Source organism: Gobio gobio, assembly GCF_949357685.1.
Source record: "Gobio gobio genome assembly, chromosome: 11".
NCBI classification, from domain to species: Eukaryota; Metazoa; Chordata; class Actinopteri; order Cypriniformes; family Gobionidae; genus Gobio; species Gobio gobio.
Genome location: NC_137104.1, coordinates 35,168,122 through 35,184,358, shown reverse-complemented (window position 1 = coordinate 35,184,358; position 16,237 = coordinate 35,168,122). Strand labels below are relative to the sequence as shown.

The 16,237-nt window shown below is 38.0% G+C and overlaps 1 protein-coding gene across 3 annotated transcripts in view; it reads left to right on the top strand.

Moving 5' to 3' along the window:
- The first annotated feature begins 249 nt into the window (after positions 1-249).
- Positions 250-16,237, top strand: part of cspg5b (chondroitin sulfate proteoglycan 5b) — a 45,519-nt gene continuing 29,531 nt past the window's right edge. For all 3 annotated transcript variants that reach the window (XM_079829964.1, XM_079829965.1, XM_079829963.1), the window contains exon 1: positions 250-780. In XM_079829964.1, the coding sequence (XP_079686090.1) occupies positions 678-780 (103 nt within the window). In that variant the 5' untranslated portion in view covers positions 250-677. The remainder of the gene's footprint in view (positions 781-16,237) is intronic.

The window sequence follows — 16,237 nt, the reverse complement described above, 5'->3', positions numbered from 1 at the left end:
CCGCCTGCATTATTTTTTGTATCTCAATCCAAACAGTTTAATTGAAATGTTTTATAATGCATCGTATTTATATTTTAAAAGTGAACCTCTTTGCTTTTGAGGACAGCAAATGAACGATATTTACTCATGATCTGATCGACTTTTGCAGTGATTCTATCAGACATGACACAAATTGGGTGTCTCAATCAGCTCCCTAGCTCAGTAATCAGGGCACTGTGTCGGTAATGACACGCATGCGCAGATGACTTCACATCAACCGTGAGTTCGACTGATAAAACTTGCTGCGGGCTGCGCGCGGTTAAGTGTGAGTGCGAGGCGTCCGCTGGAATTACCGCAGTTGTGATAGCGTGTAAATATTACCGAAACTTGAATGCCTAATACTGACTATCATCACCAATGAGACACATTTAAATGTCTTAGCCTCTTGTTGGAGTTGGATAAGAGATGACGGGTCCCTAGCGACGCATAAGGTGGCCTGAATCTCAACCAAAGAGGAATAACAACTGAAGACAACATCCGAAGTTGGCCTGAAGTAGTGCGCTTTGTAACGCATTCAATCTAAGGATATTTATGTCCAGGATTATTGCTCGAAGACTCCAAAATATCTCCCTATGACTGTATCTTACATACGACATCCAACTGGTTCAGTTTAAGTGTTTTTGAAGACCGTTTTTGTCATGATGAATTCCAGGCGCACGTTGTTTTTTACAGTCTATGGTTTGGAGTCAGTGGTGCTGTCCAGCGTCCTGCTTCTGCACATCATTCCTTTGTGTGCTAATGGTGAGTACTACATGTTTGAGTTATTATTTACAATATTTCTAAATGCCCGCCTTTCCTGCATTTAACAGAGACCATCTTTGTGGATCGTTTCTTTTGTGACCTGTTGGAATCAGAGCTTTCAAAGACAACTGGAGTATAACAGCGCTATTACATGCTATAAAAATAAAACATTTTAAACAAAATTACAATGTTCTTTAATATTGTATCCAGCGAAATGGATCTCTAAAATATCACCCAACAACAGTGTTTACATATGAATCACCTTCTGTAAAATATTTGTATCATAATACTTGAGAAAGCTCATGTCATTTGGAAATTTAGGAACTATTTATTTATTTTAAAAGGTACGTAAATGAGAAAATTTACTAAAGCACAACCTCATTCTAGTTCAATTTATTCGGTTCATTCAAGTATTATTTTTCTTTAACTTATTGCCATTTTCATAAATATCATTTCAATGTATTTATTCATTGCTATTCTTGGGACATATAACGTTTTCTATATTAGCAATATGTTGGTAAATTTTGGTTCTTAAATGTTTCTTCTTGTATACACCACGTGAAGGCGAGGTCAATTGGCTTGCTGCATGTCTACCAAATTGTCACATTGGTGGGGTTGACCTACGTCACACTACTGTCTGTTGCCTTGGCCAAACTAATGACCGTGTAAAGCAGGAAATTATCATTTGCATAAGGAGCTTTAAACAGTTGCACTTAGCTGAACCTCTGACCTCTTGGCTGACTTCCCAAAGTCCTATATGTTGTGGCATCACTGCATGCGCCTTTCATCAACAGAGGACGTTGATTAAAGGTGCAATAGGTGATTCTCTACAGAAGCGTTTTTGTTACGCTGGTTGAATGTGTAATGGCAATTCATTTTACTTCATGTAATGTATGTGCTTGCATGACAACAAACAACTGATCTTGAAAAATTACTGTGTGCTGTTTTTGTCAGCTTATACTAGCTGAAAGTGTCTTTGCAACAAAAGGTGTTATGTGTACCTCACACTCTTATGTTTCTTCCGAGGCAGAGAAAGAGAGATGTTTTGGGTCCTTATCTATCCTACAATCTAATTAACATAACAGGAAAACAGCAGGGTGAGGGATGTATATAACCTAGTGCAAGGTTGTCCTTCTCTGCAGAAAACTCTGTATGTGAACGACCCTTCTTGCCTGAATAAATTAATTAAAGACCTTTAAATTGCTCCATTATTATCTCACCATTGAATAAATAATTTCCACAACAAAAGTTTCCTCATATCCTGATAGCAATTAGCCTGGTCTTACCAGACTCTCGTACATTTCATTTGTACAGAGAGTCTGGCCACTCTCCATTGACAAGCGTTTACTTCCTTGGAGGCGGGTACTCTGTTGAAGTTTAAACGATCTGCCAAGAGTCACTCTGGATCTGCCATAACCAATCGCTAACGTTTGGTCGTGACGTATGTCATGCGCAGTTCGCCTCTGTTTCTCACATGGAAATCTGTAAAAATAACTGTGCAGATTGTGCACGCCACCTAAGTGATAAATCCTTAAACTTGTGCATTCGGATTGTGATTTATTCACGGTGGAGGGGAGAGTTTTGTGATCGGGAATGCGCTGCTCGCGTGGTCCGTAGCATGATTGCTGTAAATAAAATGTCATATGCTTGGTATGATAAGAATAAATGCTGCCGTAAATAACGGCCCTTCTTTTTATTTTTTGAGCGGTGATGAAATAAATTGCTCTTGTAAATACTTGCCAGCATTTTAAAGAAATACAAGTCTAGAAATGCATCCAAATTACAGTGCAACCGCACGGTGCTCTGCAGTGGTCAAAAAGGATATAAACAGTGAATTTTGAAGTGATATATTCTTGAAATATATTCCACAGAGATGTGGATTCGGACAGCAATTACATTACCACACGACCTCGGTGTTTGTCTAAAACAGTAGGTAATTCAGCCAGGGATTTTTACGTGGGTGGTGGGAGACGGACGGCAATAAAATCACTGACTAGCCCCTGTAAATGATGACAATACCTTCCGACCCCACGGGAAACAATTACCATCCGAATAGGGCTTCAGCCAACTCCTTCACCACTAACGGAGCGAGCTGGAAAGGCTTTAACTTCTGGATATTCGGCAGCGGTGCCACAACGGAATGAATGGCTTCGCTCGCATCTTTCTCCGCAGCCATTACTGAACTACAACTCAAACTAGCGCACGACATCAACGTCATCGTTTTCAGCCACTCCCTCTGTTCGCTGATTGGACCGGTAAAAATTTGTTCGGAGAAAACCTAAGAATATACCGCAGTCCCAGACGGAGTACTGAAGGAAAATGAAAATTGAGCGGAAGTACGTAGGTGGGTGGAGCCAGGCTAGATAGCAATCCCTATGTTAAGCGGTCTAAATGTATTTTTATAAATATATAAGTGGATGGTGTAGGACCGCAAACACCATCTGTTCACGCAGACATCAGAACGTTCACGTACGAGACTGGCAGGCAAACAGTTGTTTACGTTCATTATTGTAGAACTGTTACTCACTGTACTGTAAAGTTTTCTCAACGGTGCATGATACACTATGTAATCCAATAATGTTGTCTCTGTCTCTCTTTTGGAGGCTTTGGATGCCAATTTGCAGGGAGGGTGGTATTGGATGCTTGCAATGCTAGCAGGTTAAAGTTAGCATTTCCCAGATCACCTATTGCACCTTTTAAGCATGCAGGCTCCGATTATAACACTGACCTAAGGACTTTGCTTTTTTATGATTAAGTCATTTAACATATCTTGTTTTTAGTTTGCTACTGCAGGTAGTTTGGTCTGTCATTCCACATTGAGCTCTGTTCAGCCATGCAGATATATTGAAATTCTTTTATTAGATATGAAATGTAACTGAGGGTGTATGCATGTGGGGATGGGAACATGTAAATGGTGCAGTTGCTCTGACATGTTGATGGAATTATTGATTAACACACTTCCTGGTAAAAGATGATTGACAGTATTGATTAGCTGTAGACTGCAGAAGGTAGGTTTAAAGTAGTTTAGTGGGTGACCGATATGCACTTTTTGATGGCCACACTGATACCGATATAATTTAAATAATATACATAACAATTGCTGCAGTTAAATTGAGATTTTTTTTAGAAATAGAAATAATTAAAAAAATATATATATAATGTATTCTTTAGAAACTTCTTGATACTGTAATCCTATTGTAGTATATTTCACAAAGAAATAGTTAAAACGTGAATAAAAAGGTAAACACAATAACCAACAGTGCACTCAGTAATCTAGTAAGTTTGTGCACACTGGGGATCTAATTTTCTCAAATACAGACCAGGTAAGGCTAATTTTACATACAGTACACAGTGACATATGACATAGCAGCAAACTGGATATAGCGCAACATAGTTTGAAATCAGGAATTTAAAAATTATGCTCATGTCTGCACTTTGGGCGCTGGCATTTATGGCACCCAAAGTCAAAATTGACTTTGTTATATGTATACACTGTTCTTGTGGCACTTCCTTATTGTGAATGATTAATCGGTGCACATTATTCCAAAGAAATTTTCAACCCCTCACCTATGACTACTCATCACATACACCACTTTTTACAATCTATCAGTTCTTAAGATCAAGTCCTGCCCACAACATTCTTATTGAATGTCCTGATTCCTTTAGAAATGCTTCACATTACAGAAAAAAAATGTTGCGAAAACCGTTTTATATTGACTTCATGCTCTCAAGTCCACTTGGAGAGTTCAGTCAAACGTCTTCAAGTTATTCATTGGCTGAAATGTATTGTGTATTGTTGAATGTTGTGCAAGTAGGTAGTTACTGTACCTTCTTTTATAATCTGTGTCTCTTTTGTTATTATGCTAAACTAAGGACAAACATTACTATAATTGAGGCATTCATTGTTAGTGCTTAGCTGAAATTAGTGGACAAAAGTGACAAAAGGCTGTTACTGTTCTTTGTTGTTTTTGCCAAGATCTGGCGCTCACATCCTCATCCTAAGGAGAGTAGAGAGAGAAATGAAGACTGAAAGGCAGGATGCATTCACAAAAACGTGCACAGATTTAGTCTGTGAACCATGCAATGACACTAGTCTGTCTGGATGTTTATGAACTAAAACCAACCCTTGATAATTTCTTTAGGGCACTTTCTTGCTAAAGTTGCTTAGATCCTTTCCATGCACGGAAAACAAGAGAGCCATCTGCCACTGCGGTCTCATAACAGCAGAGACTGTCAATGAGCATTAGCATCAACGAGCAAGTGTTCGAGCCCGCCTAGCGTGCCCGTATGGAGCTCCCAGTGAAGGCCAATGGTATTTATCCTGCCAGACGCTGACACTAGAGCTGCCTACACTGCTGGAAACTTATGGAACTACATAACCTGTTGGACACTTGCTGATCTTCAGCGTATGTGCAGCAAAACATTACAGTTGAATTAAGCATGTCACTGATCTAATTTTGTACTTGTTAAACATTTTTAGGTTTAAAGGGCATGGCATGAACATTTCATTTTATGAGGTTTTTTAACATTAATATGAGTTCCCCCCTGTATATGGTCCCCAAGTGGCTAGAAATTTTCTGGGTATCCTGCTCTGCCTTTGAGAAAATACAAGCTCAGACGAGCCGATCTGGAATCTTCCCTGTATTCCGTCATACGAGAAAAGGTTACCTCCCCTTCCTCTGCTTTGCCCGCCCAGAGAATTTGGAGAAAATGGATTCCGTTTATCAGTCGCGATATCAGCACAGGCTTTACAAACAGACTCTTACCTTATGGATTCGACAGCACCGCCACAAACAGTCAGTAACATTGTTCATTAATGCCTGATCTGTGATCAGTGATTTCTGATGTGTAGCTAATCATTCAAGTTCACACAGACTTTGTTTCTAAATCGTTTAATACTGTCAGTCCCATCGCTGGCCGTCTTGATGCCCTAAGCGTAATGCATCAGTGAATCAAGCCAGTGACTAAAACGATCAACTTCACGCCATTTCTGTTAGTAGCATGAAACAAATCTGTTATTTAAATTGTGATTAGATGCTAGATTAGCAATCAAAGAACACTCTCTTAATAATGTTCGGATCTGTCAATCACACGTCGCGAGTGTATCTGCACACTTGTCCAAACTGCCGTTATAATGAATGACACTGTTATGCCGCGCAAAGCTCTTACTGTATTCATGCGATCAACAGACTGCATGTGTACTCAATGCTCATCACTGCAGCTTTTCATGTGATGGGAAAAGATCTAAAAATAATGCTATAACCAACACTGACGATTTATTCATCTCGATGGCTGTGATGGTAAAAAAATGTAGTAAAAGTATTCGAGAGGGTTCCACATGTTACAAAGTTCGTAGAATAAGGAGGAAGAAGACCGGGTCGGTGTGACTGGGACTCGTGTTTATTCAGAACTCTCAGATACAAACAAAATAAACTCGCGATCACAACGCTCTCAACAACTTGGTATAATAAAACTTTCTCAGCTATCTTTCTCCAGTTCTAAGGTCTCTCTGGTCCACATGCAGTCCGTCTCTCTCTCTGGCAGCGCTTGCAGACCTCGCTAAACCACGCCCCCTCCGCCACATAATTTAATACCCATTTCAAATGCAAGATGTCAGCCAATCACAACTGTGGGCGTTTTCACTGAAGTCTCACATCAGACACGCCCCTTGAAACAGAGCATTCAAGCCAGAGGGCTAATATCAGTATAGAAAAAATGCTTTTTATTTCTAAATTATTACATTTTTTGATGTAAAAACCATATTAACAATCTAAGTACACCTCACGCACGCCGAAGCTCGGGCTGCACTGACCGGTCGGCCTTCAACATCACCGACCCCCACTACTGCATATCGCCCACAGCGGAGGCGCCATGCGCGGCACGAGATTAAGCAGAAGGGGGGGAAGCGTGGGGTATCTGGGCTAGGCTAGCCAGCTATCCCCACAATAAACTGGATTACATTCGATTACTGCGCTGTTGTGTCTTTGTTTGCGCTGTCTACTCAATGCGCGTCACTGACGCTTTTCATATGATAGGAAAATATCTAAAAATAATGCTATAATCAACACTTACTCGTAACTCGTTCATCTCGACAGCTGTAATTGTACATTACATGTGTTACAAAGTTGGTAGAATAAGGAGGAAGACGGGCTCGGCGTGACTGGGACTCGTGTTTATTCAGAACTCTCAGATACAAACAAAATAAAATCGCGCTGACAGCGCTCTCACAACTCAGTACAATATAACTTTGTTAGCAATCGCTCCGTCTCTGCTCCACTAGTGATGTCCGGTTCGCGAACAAATCGTTCTTTTGAACCGGTTCTTTTTAGAGAACCGAATCAGTTCACCAAATCGGACTGAATCGTTCTAAACGGTTCGCGTCTCGAGTCAGAGCTGATCCATAATTTACTTTAAGTGACTAACTTTCTGACAAGAGTGACAGTCCCTCCGACTAGAAATAAACTAATAACCTGAAGTATATGCTAGTAACTACAACAGTTCACTGAACTGAGACGTGCTTAGAGAACTGATGAGAAGTGAACTCAGGTCCATCCGTCTCTCTTGCGGGCTCGTGCCTCGTAGACCTCGTTAAACCACGCCCCCTCCGCTATAAGATTTAGTACTCATTTAAAATGCAAAGATGTCAGCCAATCACAACAGTGGGCGTTTTTACTGAAGTCTCACAGCAGACACGCCCCTTGAAACAGGGCATTCAGCCATGGGGCAAACATCAGTATAGAAAAAGTGCCTTTTTTTCTAAATTATGACATTAAATGATGTAAAAGTCATACTAACAATATGAGTACACCTCAGAATACATTATAAAATAAAATAAAAAATCCATGCCATGGGACCTTTAAAGGGAATTTGCCAAGAAAACTATTGTTTTAAATTCTAAATAAAATACTATGGCATAATTTTATTTTGAAACCTTTCCTATAAACAAATGTTATAAATATCAGTTGTTTTAAAGCTGTTTATTGAAATAATTAAAATAATTGAGGTAATTGAAAAACTCTTGTCCGGAAATTTGTATGTTCTCAAATTTCAGGGTGGCACAACCTTTTATTTTGAAGTGAAAAGGCAATAACAGTAAACGTAATAATGCATTATCCAGAGGACCCCAATTAATCTTTGTGGCAGTGAAAAGGTTTTTTAGATCTTGCTCTAATACTGATAAAAAAAAACTACTTTTAAAGTATGGGTAGGTTGGTACACTTTTCATGTCATGCGGTACAACCAATGTAAAACTAGGCAAATGCTATTTTATCATAAACTTCTTTATTATATTTATAAATTATATGTGTGAACTTACTAGCATAAGCAAAAGCTAATAGGCCTACAGTAGAAGCCCCAATGTAAAATTAGCTGCAAACGTCAGGTGGCACAAGCAGGAAGTCAGGTGGTGCAACTGCAATGAATGTCCTTATATATGAAATAATATAATTAAGCTATATTTATGCTCTAAAAAGTTTTTTTTTTATTATAGTGGCTCAGTGGTTCATGTAGGTTGTCTACTAACCGGATGGTTGGTAGTTCTATCCCTGGTTCCACCTGACCAAGTGTCGAGGTGTCTATGAGCAAGACACCTAACCCAATCTACTCCCGACGAGCTTGATGTCGCCTTGCATGGCTGACATCGCTGTCGGTGTATGAATGAGTGAATGAATGGGTGAGGCAATATGTAAAGCGCTTTGGTGGCCATGTGTCTGTTGAAAGCGCTATATAAATGCAGTCCATTTACCATTTAATTAAGATGTTACACTTTCAAGTATTTTCATGATAATATTTAACTTATGCCACTATCGTGTCAGGTAAATGAAAAAATAGTCACAAGGTCTTTAACCACTATGCATTTACATACTTTTTTTTAATGATTGTCAGTTGTCTTGGTTGTAGTAAATCGCACAAACAGGAAAATACTGCAATATGTCTTTAATAACAATGCTCAGGGAACACCGGAATATAGAAACATCAACCAAGTTAAACTAAGGCGACACGGAACAATGAACGGGAAACTAAGGGTTTAAATACACAGAGTAATCAAAGGAACTACGAACAGGTGAGTAACTAATGAATGACCATGGAAACTAACAATCTCAAAGAACTCAGGCAAAACGGAACATGGCAATGAATGAAAATGAAACCAAAACAGAACGAGACCATTACAATGATGTTCTTGTTCAAAACACATGCTTCTCAGTACTCAAATTGATGCATCCTCGTTTCCTCGCTCCTCCGTCCTCCAGCCTGTGACCCGGAAACCGATCAAAGAAAGCCATCTTGAAGGACATCTCAATTCTCTAATTGCACCGTGAGGAACGAGGTGTGAGGAAGCTTCCCGAGGAGCAATGAGCGCAGGTGTATACTTTACGGAAGTTATTGAGAAGCTTACGAGAATTTGTTGAGAAGCTTGTGCACGTGTAAATTCTCCTCCCCCTTCACATCTGTGACAAATTTAATTTACTTTTGCGGTTTCAACTACATAAGGGCAGATCTCTTGAGCGCTGATGATGCTTTAAAGTGTCGCTCGAGTGATCAAGAATATTCATATACAAATAAGCTTTCCTTCGATTCCTGTCCTCATTTTCTTTACTTGCAGTCTTCCCTCGCATCCTACGGGGATGGTGCTTACACATGAGGAAAGAAAGCAAGGAAAGGAAATGAGGATGCAGAAAATAGAAATGAGCACCACCCTTTTGCTGATATTGAGGTGGGATATCATATGGGTAAGGTTAGGGACAGGTTTGCTCGTAGGTTTAAAGGGATAGTTCACCTTATCCACCTTATTCCTACGCCCCATTACACTTTGTGCGAATTATAGGTGTAACTTCCGTTAAGCTGTAAACAATCAGTGAAAGGCTTGCTCTATGAATGCAATATGATTTTTTTAAACACTGGGTACGAGATGACATTATTTTACTCACCCTTCAACCATCGAACATTAAAAGAACATTTAAAAGTGTAAAAGCATCAACAGATGCTTTCAACAGACCAAGAATAACCCCAAAAGCGTGATTCTTTCCGCAGCAATAACAGATGGTTAAATATCACTGTATAAATCTGTATTATGTAACACACGTTTCCTTAAAGGATTAGTTCATATTTTACTTTACTATTTTCCTGAGTAAATGATGACAGAATTTTTATTTTTGAATGAACTTAAAGGGTGGGTTAAGGGGTAAGGGAAAGGTTACTAATTAACGTAGGTTACTAATCAGAATTGCAGAATTTTCTGAGAAAAAAAAGAATTGGACTTTATAACTCGCAATTGCGAGTTTATATCTCACAATTCTGAGGAAAGTCAGAATTGTGTGATATAAACTCGCAATTGCGAGGAAATGGATTAAAAGTCACAATTATCTTTTACAATGTTTTATTCTGTGGTGGAAACAAGCTTCCATAGATAGGTGATGAATCTTGTTTAGTAGTTATTATATTGTGTTCCATTTCAGTTGCTATGTATTTAATGTTTTAAACATTTTGATGAATGCATTTCTTCTTTTTTTTCAAATTCTCAACTGACTTAAGCTGATGATTCTTTTTGTATCGATATAAAACATGACTTTGTTGTTGTTATTCAGTCACAATCGATTTACAGTTTGTCTAACAAATCTATTGCACTGTAGCCTCTTCCAGTTGTTTTTGATCAATTTATTTTTTTACTTCTATAGAGACTATTGACTAAAACACTTTTATTTGTATTTTATATGTAATTGAAATGGTATTGAAATCCAGTATTCAGCTTATTAATGTTGTCAGGACTCAGGTGGCACAACTGATATTCATCAGGTGGTGCAACCATGTAAATTCTTGTTTAAAACCAACAAATAATAGGTAAAAGTGAACATGTTTAAATTGTTAAATAACATTTCAAACATTGTTCCTGACTCCAAAATATGCATTACATCAATTTTAAAAAGATTTATTAAAAACAATTGCTTTTTAGAAACTTTTTTGGCTCATATGTTCCCCTATTAATAATAATGTTCTGTCTCTATGAGCATTTGGAATGTCTACTGATTTCCAAACACAGAATATGAATTTGTGCATGTCCAAATTCTGTATTTGTGCTACAATTTAGATGTATAATATGAAATACTATTATTTTATATTTGTCATCTATACTCTGTTCATTACTGGTTCAAGCATGTTCCAAAGCTGAAATTGAATTAATCTGATACAATTTCTCAATGCACTGATTGCAGTTTTTACCCCAAATATTTGATTTAGGTGGCATGACTATTAGTGGGTCATACTGTACAACAGTTTTGCAGGTTTCATGGGTGGGGTGCTTGAAACTGGCACTATTAATCCAACAGGTTTGGCATCTCTATATGTATGTTCGGCTTTGCGCTAATACTACTGTGAACCTACGCCCGGTCCCTGATGCCAAAGGCGTCCATGCCAGCTCCCCAGCCAAGCAGCATCACAGTGCTGTTTATAAATAAACACATGGGTTTTATTCAGAGTTTAGAATGACACTTGCCTCAGGTTAGGTTAAGTCATCAGAGTTAAAATGAAGGTGAGCTGACTTAAATGTTGAGTAAAAAACACTTTTGCATAAAGAGCATTGGCTGCATTGTTGAACAAATTGGCAGGCCTATATGGATTCTTCACCCACAGAAAATCAAACGTCGGTCATTCACAAAGTTCTGCACGTTGTGCATTTTAGTCATGTTGAAACTGAAGTAGAGGCAGATCTTTTTTTTCTGTATTATAATGTGTGAAAGATTTTTGAAAAAATTCTAAAATGTAGGTCAGGGACTTCCATCGGTATTCATCGGTTGTTGATTGGATCGAGGCAGATTTGAATGCGAGCTGGGGCTTGCTTGCATAAATTAGTTAGCTAGTCAACTACTTAAACCACTAGTCTTTGCTGCCATAGAGTACTCAAGCATGCAGTAACTATAATGATCAACTTCAAGCCTGCATCCTTCACATCTAGGCTCCTTTTAAATCCACTTTTAGACATGCACTCGCAAACTTTCTCTTGGAGGAATCCCAGCCGCCATTTTGAAGTGCATTCAACTTAGCCAAGTAGGCGAGGGAAGATTTGTACTGACCATTGATTTTGACAGAAGGAGCGATAAAACACATGCCAATTTGAAATATTTTGGCCAAAAAATTATACTAGTCATCTCTATTTAACAAATGTTTTGCATTTTTAAAATTATCTGTTAAACACAAAATAAGATATTCTGAAAATTAAAAATGGGGTCTAGTGTTGTTTTGGACTCCATTGACATTCATTATATAGACAAAACCACTCTTTTACCAGAGAAACTCTGTAGCCAGTCTACAGACAAGTGACCAATCCTGAATTGCGATATAACCATTATGAAAATTAACCATGGTTTTATAATAGTAAAAGTGTAGTAACCATGTTTTTTTTTGGGCGAATGGTTAAATTGTTTAGTTTAGCAGAACATGGTTCAGTTGTGGTTACATGGTTTAACTATAGTAACCATGGTTTTATTTGTAGTAAAACTATGGTTTGTTTTCCTAATGCATGCATTCTTCCAGCATAGTTAGCCAACCGTGCTGAGCATTCAGGGCCAAGAATGTTTGCAATCGTGCCGAACCAGGCTCAAGTGGAAATATAACTGGAACTGGGTCCTTTCCATTCTTAAACTGTTCGACCCGACAGTGGAAAAGTGGCTTCAGAGTAAGGGCATGTTTACACGACAACGATGTACTAAAAACGGGATTTTTTTTTGCATTTTTCGCATATAGACGACATTGTCAAAATGATCCCCGTTCGTACGGATCCACAAAACGTAAAAAAAAAAGAAGCTATATTATGAATACCAGGCCAGTTCTCCAAGTAGGTATAACTGCAGACTGGAGATCTCCTAAATGGGTTATGAACTCCAACAATGGGCAGAACCTCCAAAGGGGGCAGGGTATCCAAGTGCAAAGATTTTCACTATTGGCTCTGGCTTCATCCAATTGTCATTGACTGACTTACTGAATTAATTTCAAAATTAATTTTTGTATATTTAACATTGCTTCTAGTTGAATTTGTTATAGCATAGCATTATAGGAAATCAACACGTGACCAATTGAAATCTTTAGAATCGGCTGCGGGTTGGAGTTTGCGCCGAATTGGATAAGGGGAAATCACACGTGCCTGTCTGTCAGTGGGAGGAAGCCACACCCTATTTTGGAGCTCCCACCCCCATTTGAAGATCTCCAGGCTGCAGCTAGCTACCCTTCTCCAGTAGTTAGCGAGGTCCCTTTGTAAAGAAACACTACGCGCCTATAGACTGAACGTGTAATACGCATGCACATGACGTATTTTCACAAATTTGCATATAACGATATTGTTCTCAAAAACTTGCACTGTGAAACCCGTTTTCAAAAGCTTGCATGTTCAGGCACCCAAAGCTGTTGCAATGTAAATTAACTGCCACAATGCATGCAAAGTTAGTTTTTAGTTTAGAAAATGGGGTTGTGTAAACGAACCCTCAGAGAGAGATGGTGGGAGGGATGAGAGGAGTCATTTGTTGAAGTTGACATTTGCAATTTTGTATGCTCTGCAATAAGATTTTCCCTCCTCAAGAGTGTTGCATAAGCAAAAAAAAGTCAACTAGAGACTGAGAGAGGAAGATTGTGTGCTGTTTTTGAAGGAAGATGAAGAGAGAACATTGAGATGGATTATATTCAACAGTACATTTCTGCTTTTACAGTAGTGTAGCACTAAAGCTTGATGATTACAGTGGTCTTCATTGATATTATTGAATTAGTATCCTCCTGATTATGTGTGATACTGATTGTAAATGGAGTCAATGAGCACAGTGAGATAATGAAGACTGCATACTTTCTCACACTCTTACAAATTTGAATGTCTCACTGCTGAGGTCATGAGAAAATAGTTATCTTCTCTATTTCTTTCTCACTCTCGATCATCTTACCCCCCTTTTTTTCCTCACTCTCTTGCGGTCTTGACATGCTTACTAAACAGGCAACTGAAATCCTTCTCAAAGGCTTTGGCACTGGGGCGGAAAGAGAAGCGCACCCTCACTGTCACATTTTCTCATCTTCACTCCATTATAGCATGTGTTTTGTGTTATTTTTCTTTCAGCGTCTCTCTTTCCCCAACCTCTCTTTTCTATCAGTTGACCCCTTTGCAAATCAAAACAACAGTTTTCCTCTTGTAGCCTCTCTCCTGCTCTGGCGTTGAGTGGTGACAGTGTTTTATATTCGTCAGTCCAGTGACTCTGTATCATTTAGCCTTTAAATATTTCAAAATGGATTTAAAAGGATCCAAATATTGCACAGATATTAAAACTCTGTGCTGGTGGTAACCAAGATGAGAATTTAATCGAGTACTTGAACCTCACGTGAGGTACGTGAGAAATGATTCATGCATACACAGCCATCTCCGTTACCTTCTCAGGGGGGCCTGTGTGAATAAATGAATGGAAGAAAGAGAGGAAGTGATTCAAGTGGATAGGACAGAGGGGTCTCTGTTTTACATGCCTTTTGAGATGTTCCAAAATGGAAGCCTCTTTACATTGCTTCTTGGCAACTTTGTGTGTGAGTGTCTGTTAGGGGTTGATGTGTGTCTCGCATTTAATTTACAATGAAGAGGAATTAAACCATGGAAACTGAATTTCACAGTGTCAGTCAAATACTTTAAAGTATATTGTTAAAAGTCATTCAGGAAAATTTGACTAAATATTCCTAAATTCTTCTTTTTGATACTGTTTGAATTTAAATGATCAGAATTTATTTGTTAAGTGTGGACAAATAGAAGGAAATATAAATGTTAATGTTTGCATGCTTTGCTATATATATATATATATATAATATATATATATATATATATATATATATATATATATATATATATATATATATATATATATATATATATATATATATATATATATATATATATATATATATATATATATATATATATATATATATATATAATTTATTATTCTTATTGTGTTTCTTTAATAATGTATCTAAACCACACTACCTTTCAAAAGTTTGGGGGCAGTAAGACATTTGGTAACACTTTAGTTTAGGGTCCAATTCTCACTTTTAACTACTTGCTTATTAGCACACATATTACTAGGATATTGGCTGTTTATTAGAACTTATAAAGCACATATTGATTCCTTATTCTGCATGACCTTATTCTACATCCCTTAATTCTACGCAATTCCTACCTAAACTTAACAACTACATTACTAACTTTTAATAAGCAGTATTTAGGAGTGCCGTAGTTAATAGTGAGAATTGGACCTTAATCTAAAGTGTGACCAGACATTTGAATAAATTAATACTTTTATTCAGCAAGAAAGCATTACATTGATTAAAAGTGACAGTATCTGCATTTCATAATACTACAAAAGATTATGGTCACACTTTGGATTAGGGTCCAAATCTCACTATTAACTACAACTTTTGCCTCAAACTCCTAATTACTGCATATTAATAGTTTGTAATGTAGTTGTTACGTTTAGGTATTGGGTAGGATTAAGGGATGTAGAACATGGTCATGCAGAATAATATGTGCTTTATAAGTGCTAATAAACAGTCAATATCCTAGTAATACATATGCTAATAAGCAAGTAGTTAATAGTGAGCACTAAAGTGTTACCAAGATTGGTTTCATATGAATAGAAAGTTAAAAACAACATCATGTATCAAAGAATCTTGAATAAACGGATTTACAGTTTCCAAAAAAATATTAAGAAGCACAACTGTTTTCCACATTGATAATCAAATGTGAATATTATATTTTAGACAAACTGGAATTGAAATTTCCATGTGTGCTCATATTTGAGCTTCAATGCATTAGACTGGATTACAGCATCAAGAATAAACACCTCCAAAAAACAATCAATTAGGTCAGTGAGATGTTTCCAGTGTAAGAGGAATTCCCCATTGTGTGTTTATCTTTGTGCATTAAAGCTTACCCATCTCTCTCTCCAGACTGAACATGCAAGTCTCAACCTACAGCCCTTAATCCTAATCTGAATCCCAATCCTGGTCCAAGCTCAGGGGGGTACATTAGTAAATCAGAGCTCCTAATCCAGCTACCACAAGCTGCTTTGGAAAGAAATCTGGGGCCTCGCACACAGCAGTGTATAATTAAGCAGATTTGTGTGTGTGTGTGTGTGTGTGTGTGTGTGTGTGTGTGTGTGTGTGTGTGTGTGTGTGTGTGTGTGTGTGTGTGTGTGTGTGTGTGTGTGTGTGTGTGTGTGTGTGTGTGTGTGTGTGTGTGTGTGTGTGTGTGGTGTGTGTGTGTGTGTGTGTGTGTGTGATACTGAGTATATATTTTGTCTTTTGTTCTCTCTCTGCATGACTGTGGAGTTGCTGAGGTTGCAGTATGGTAATAAGTGAATGCTTGCGAAGGTGTTCCTATACCGCTTGGATTTCTAACAAACTAAAATCTTACTGATTTCTCACAGCACTAACCACACACTAGGATTTT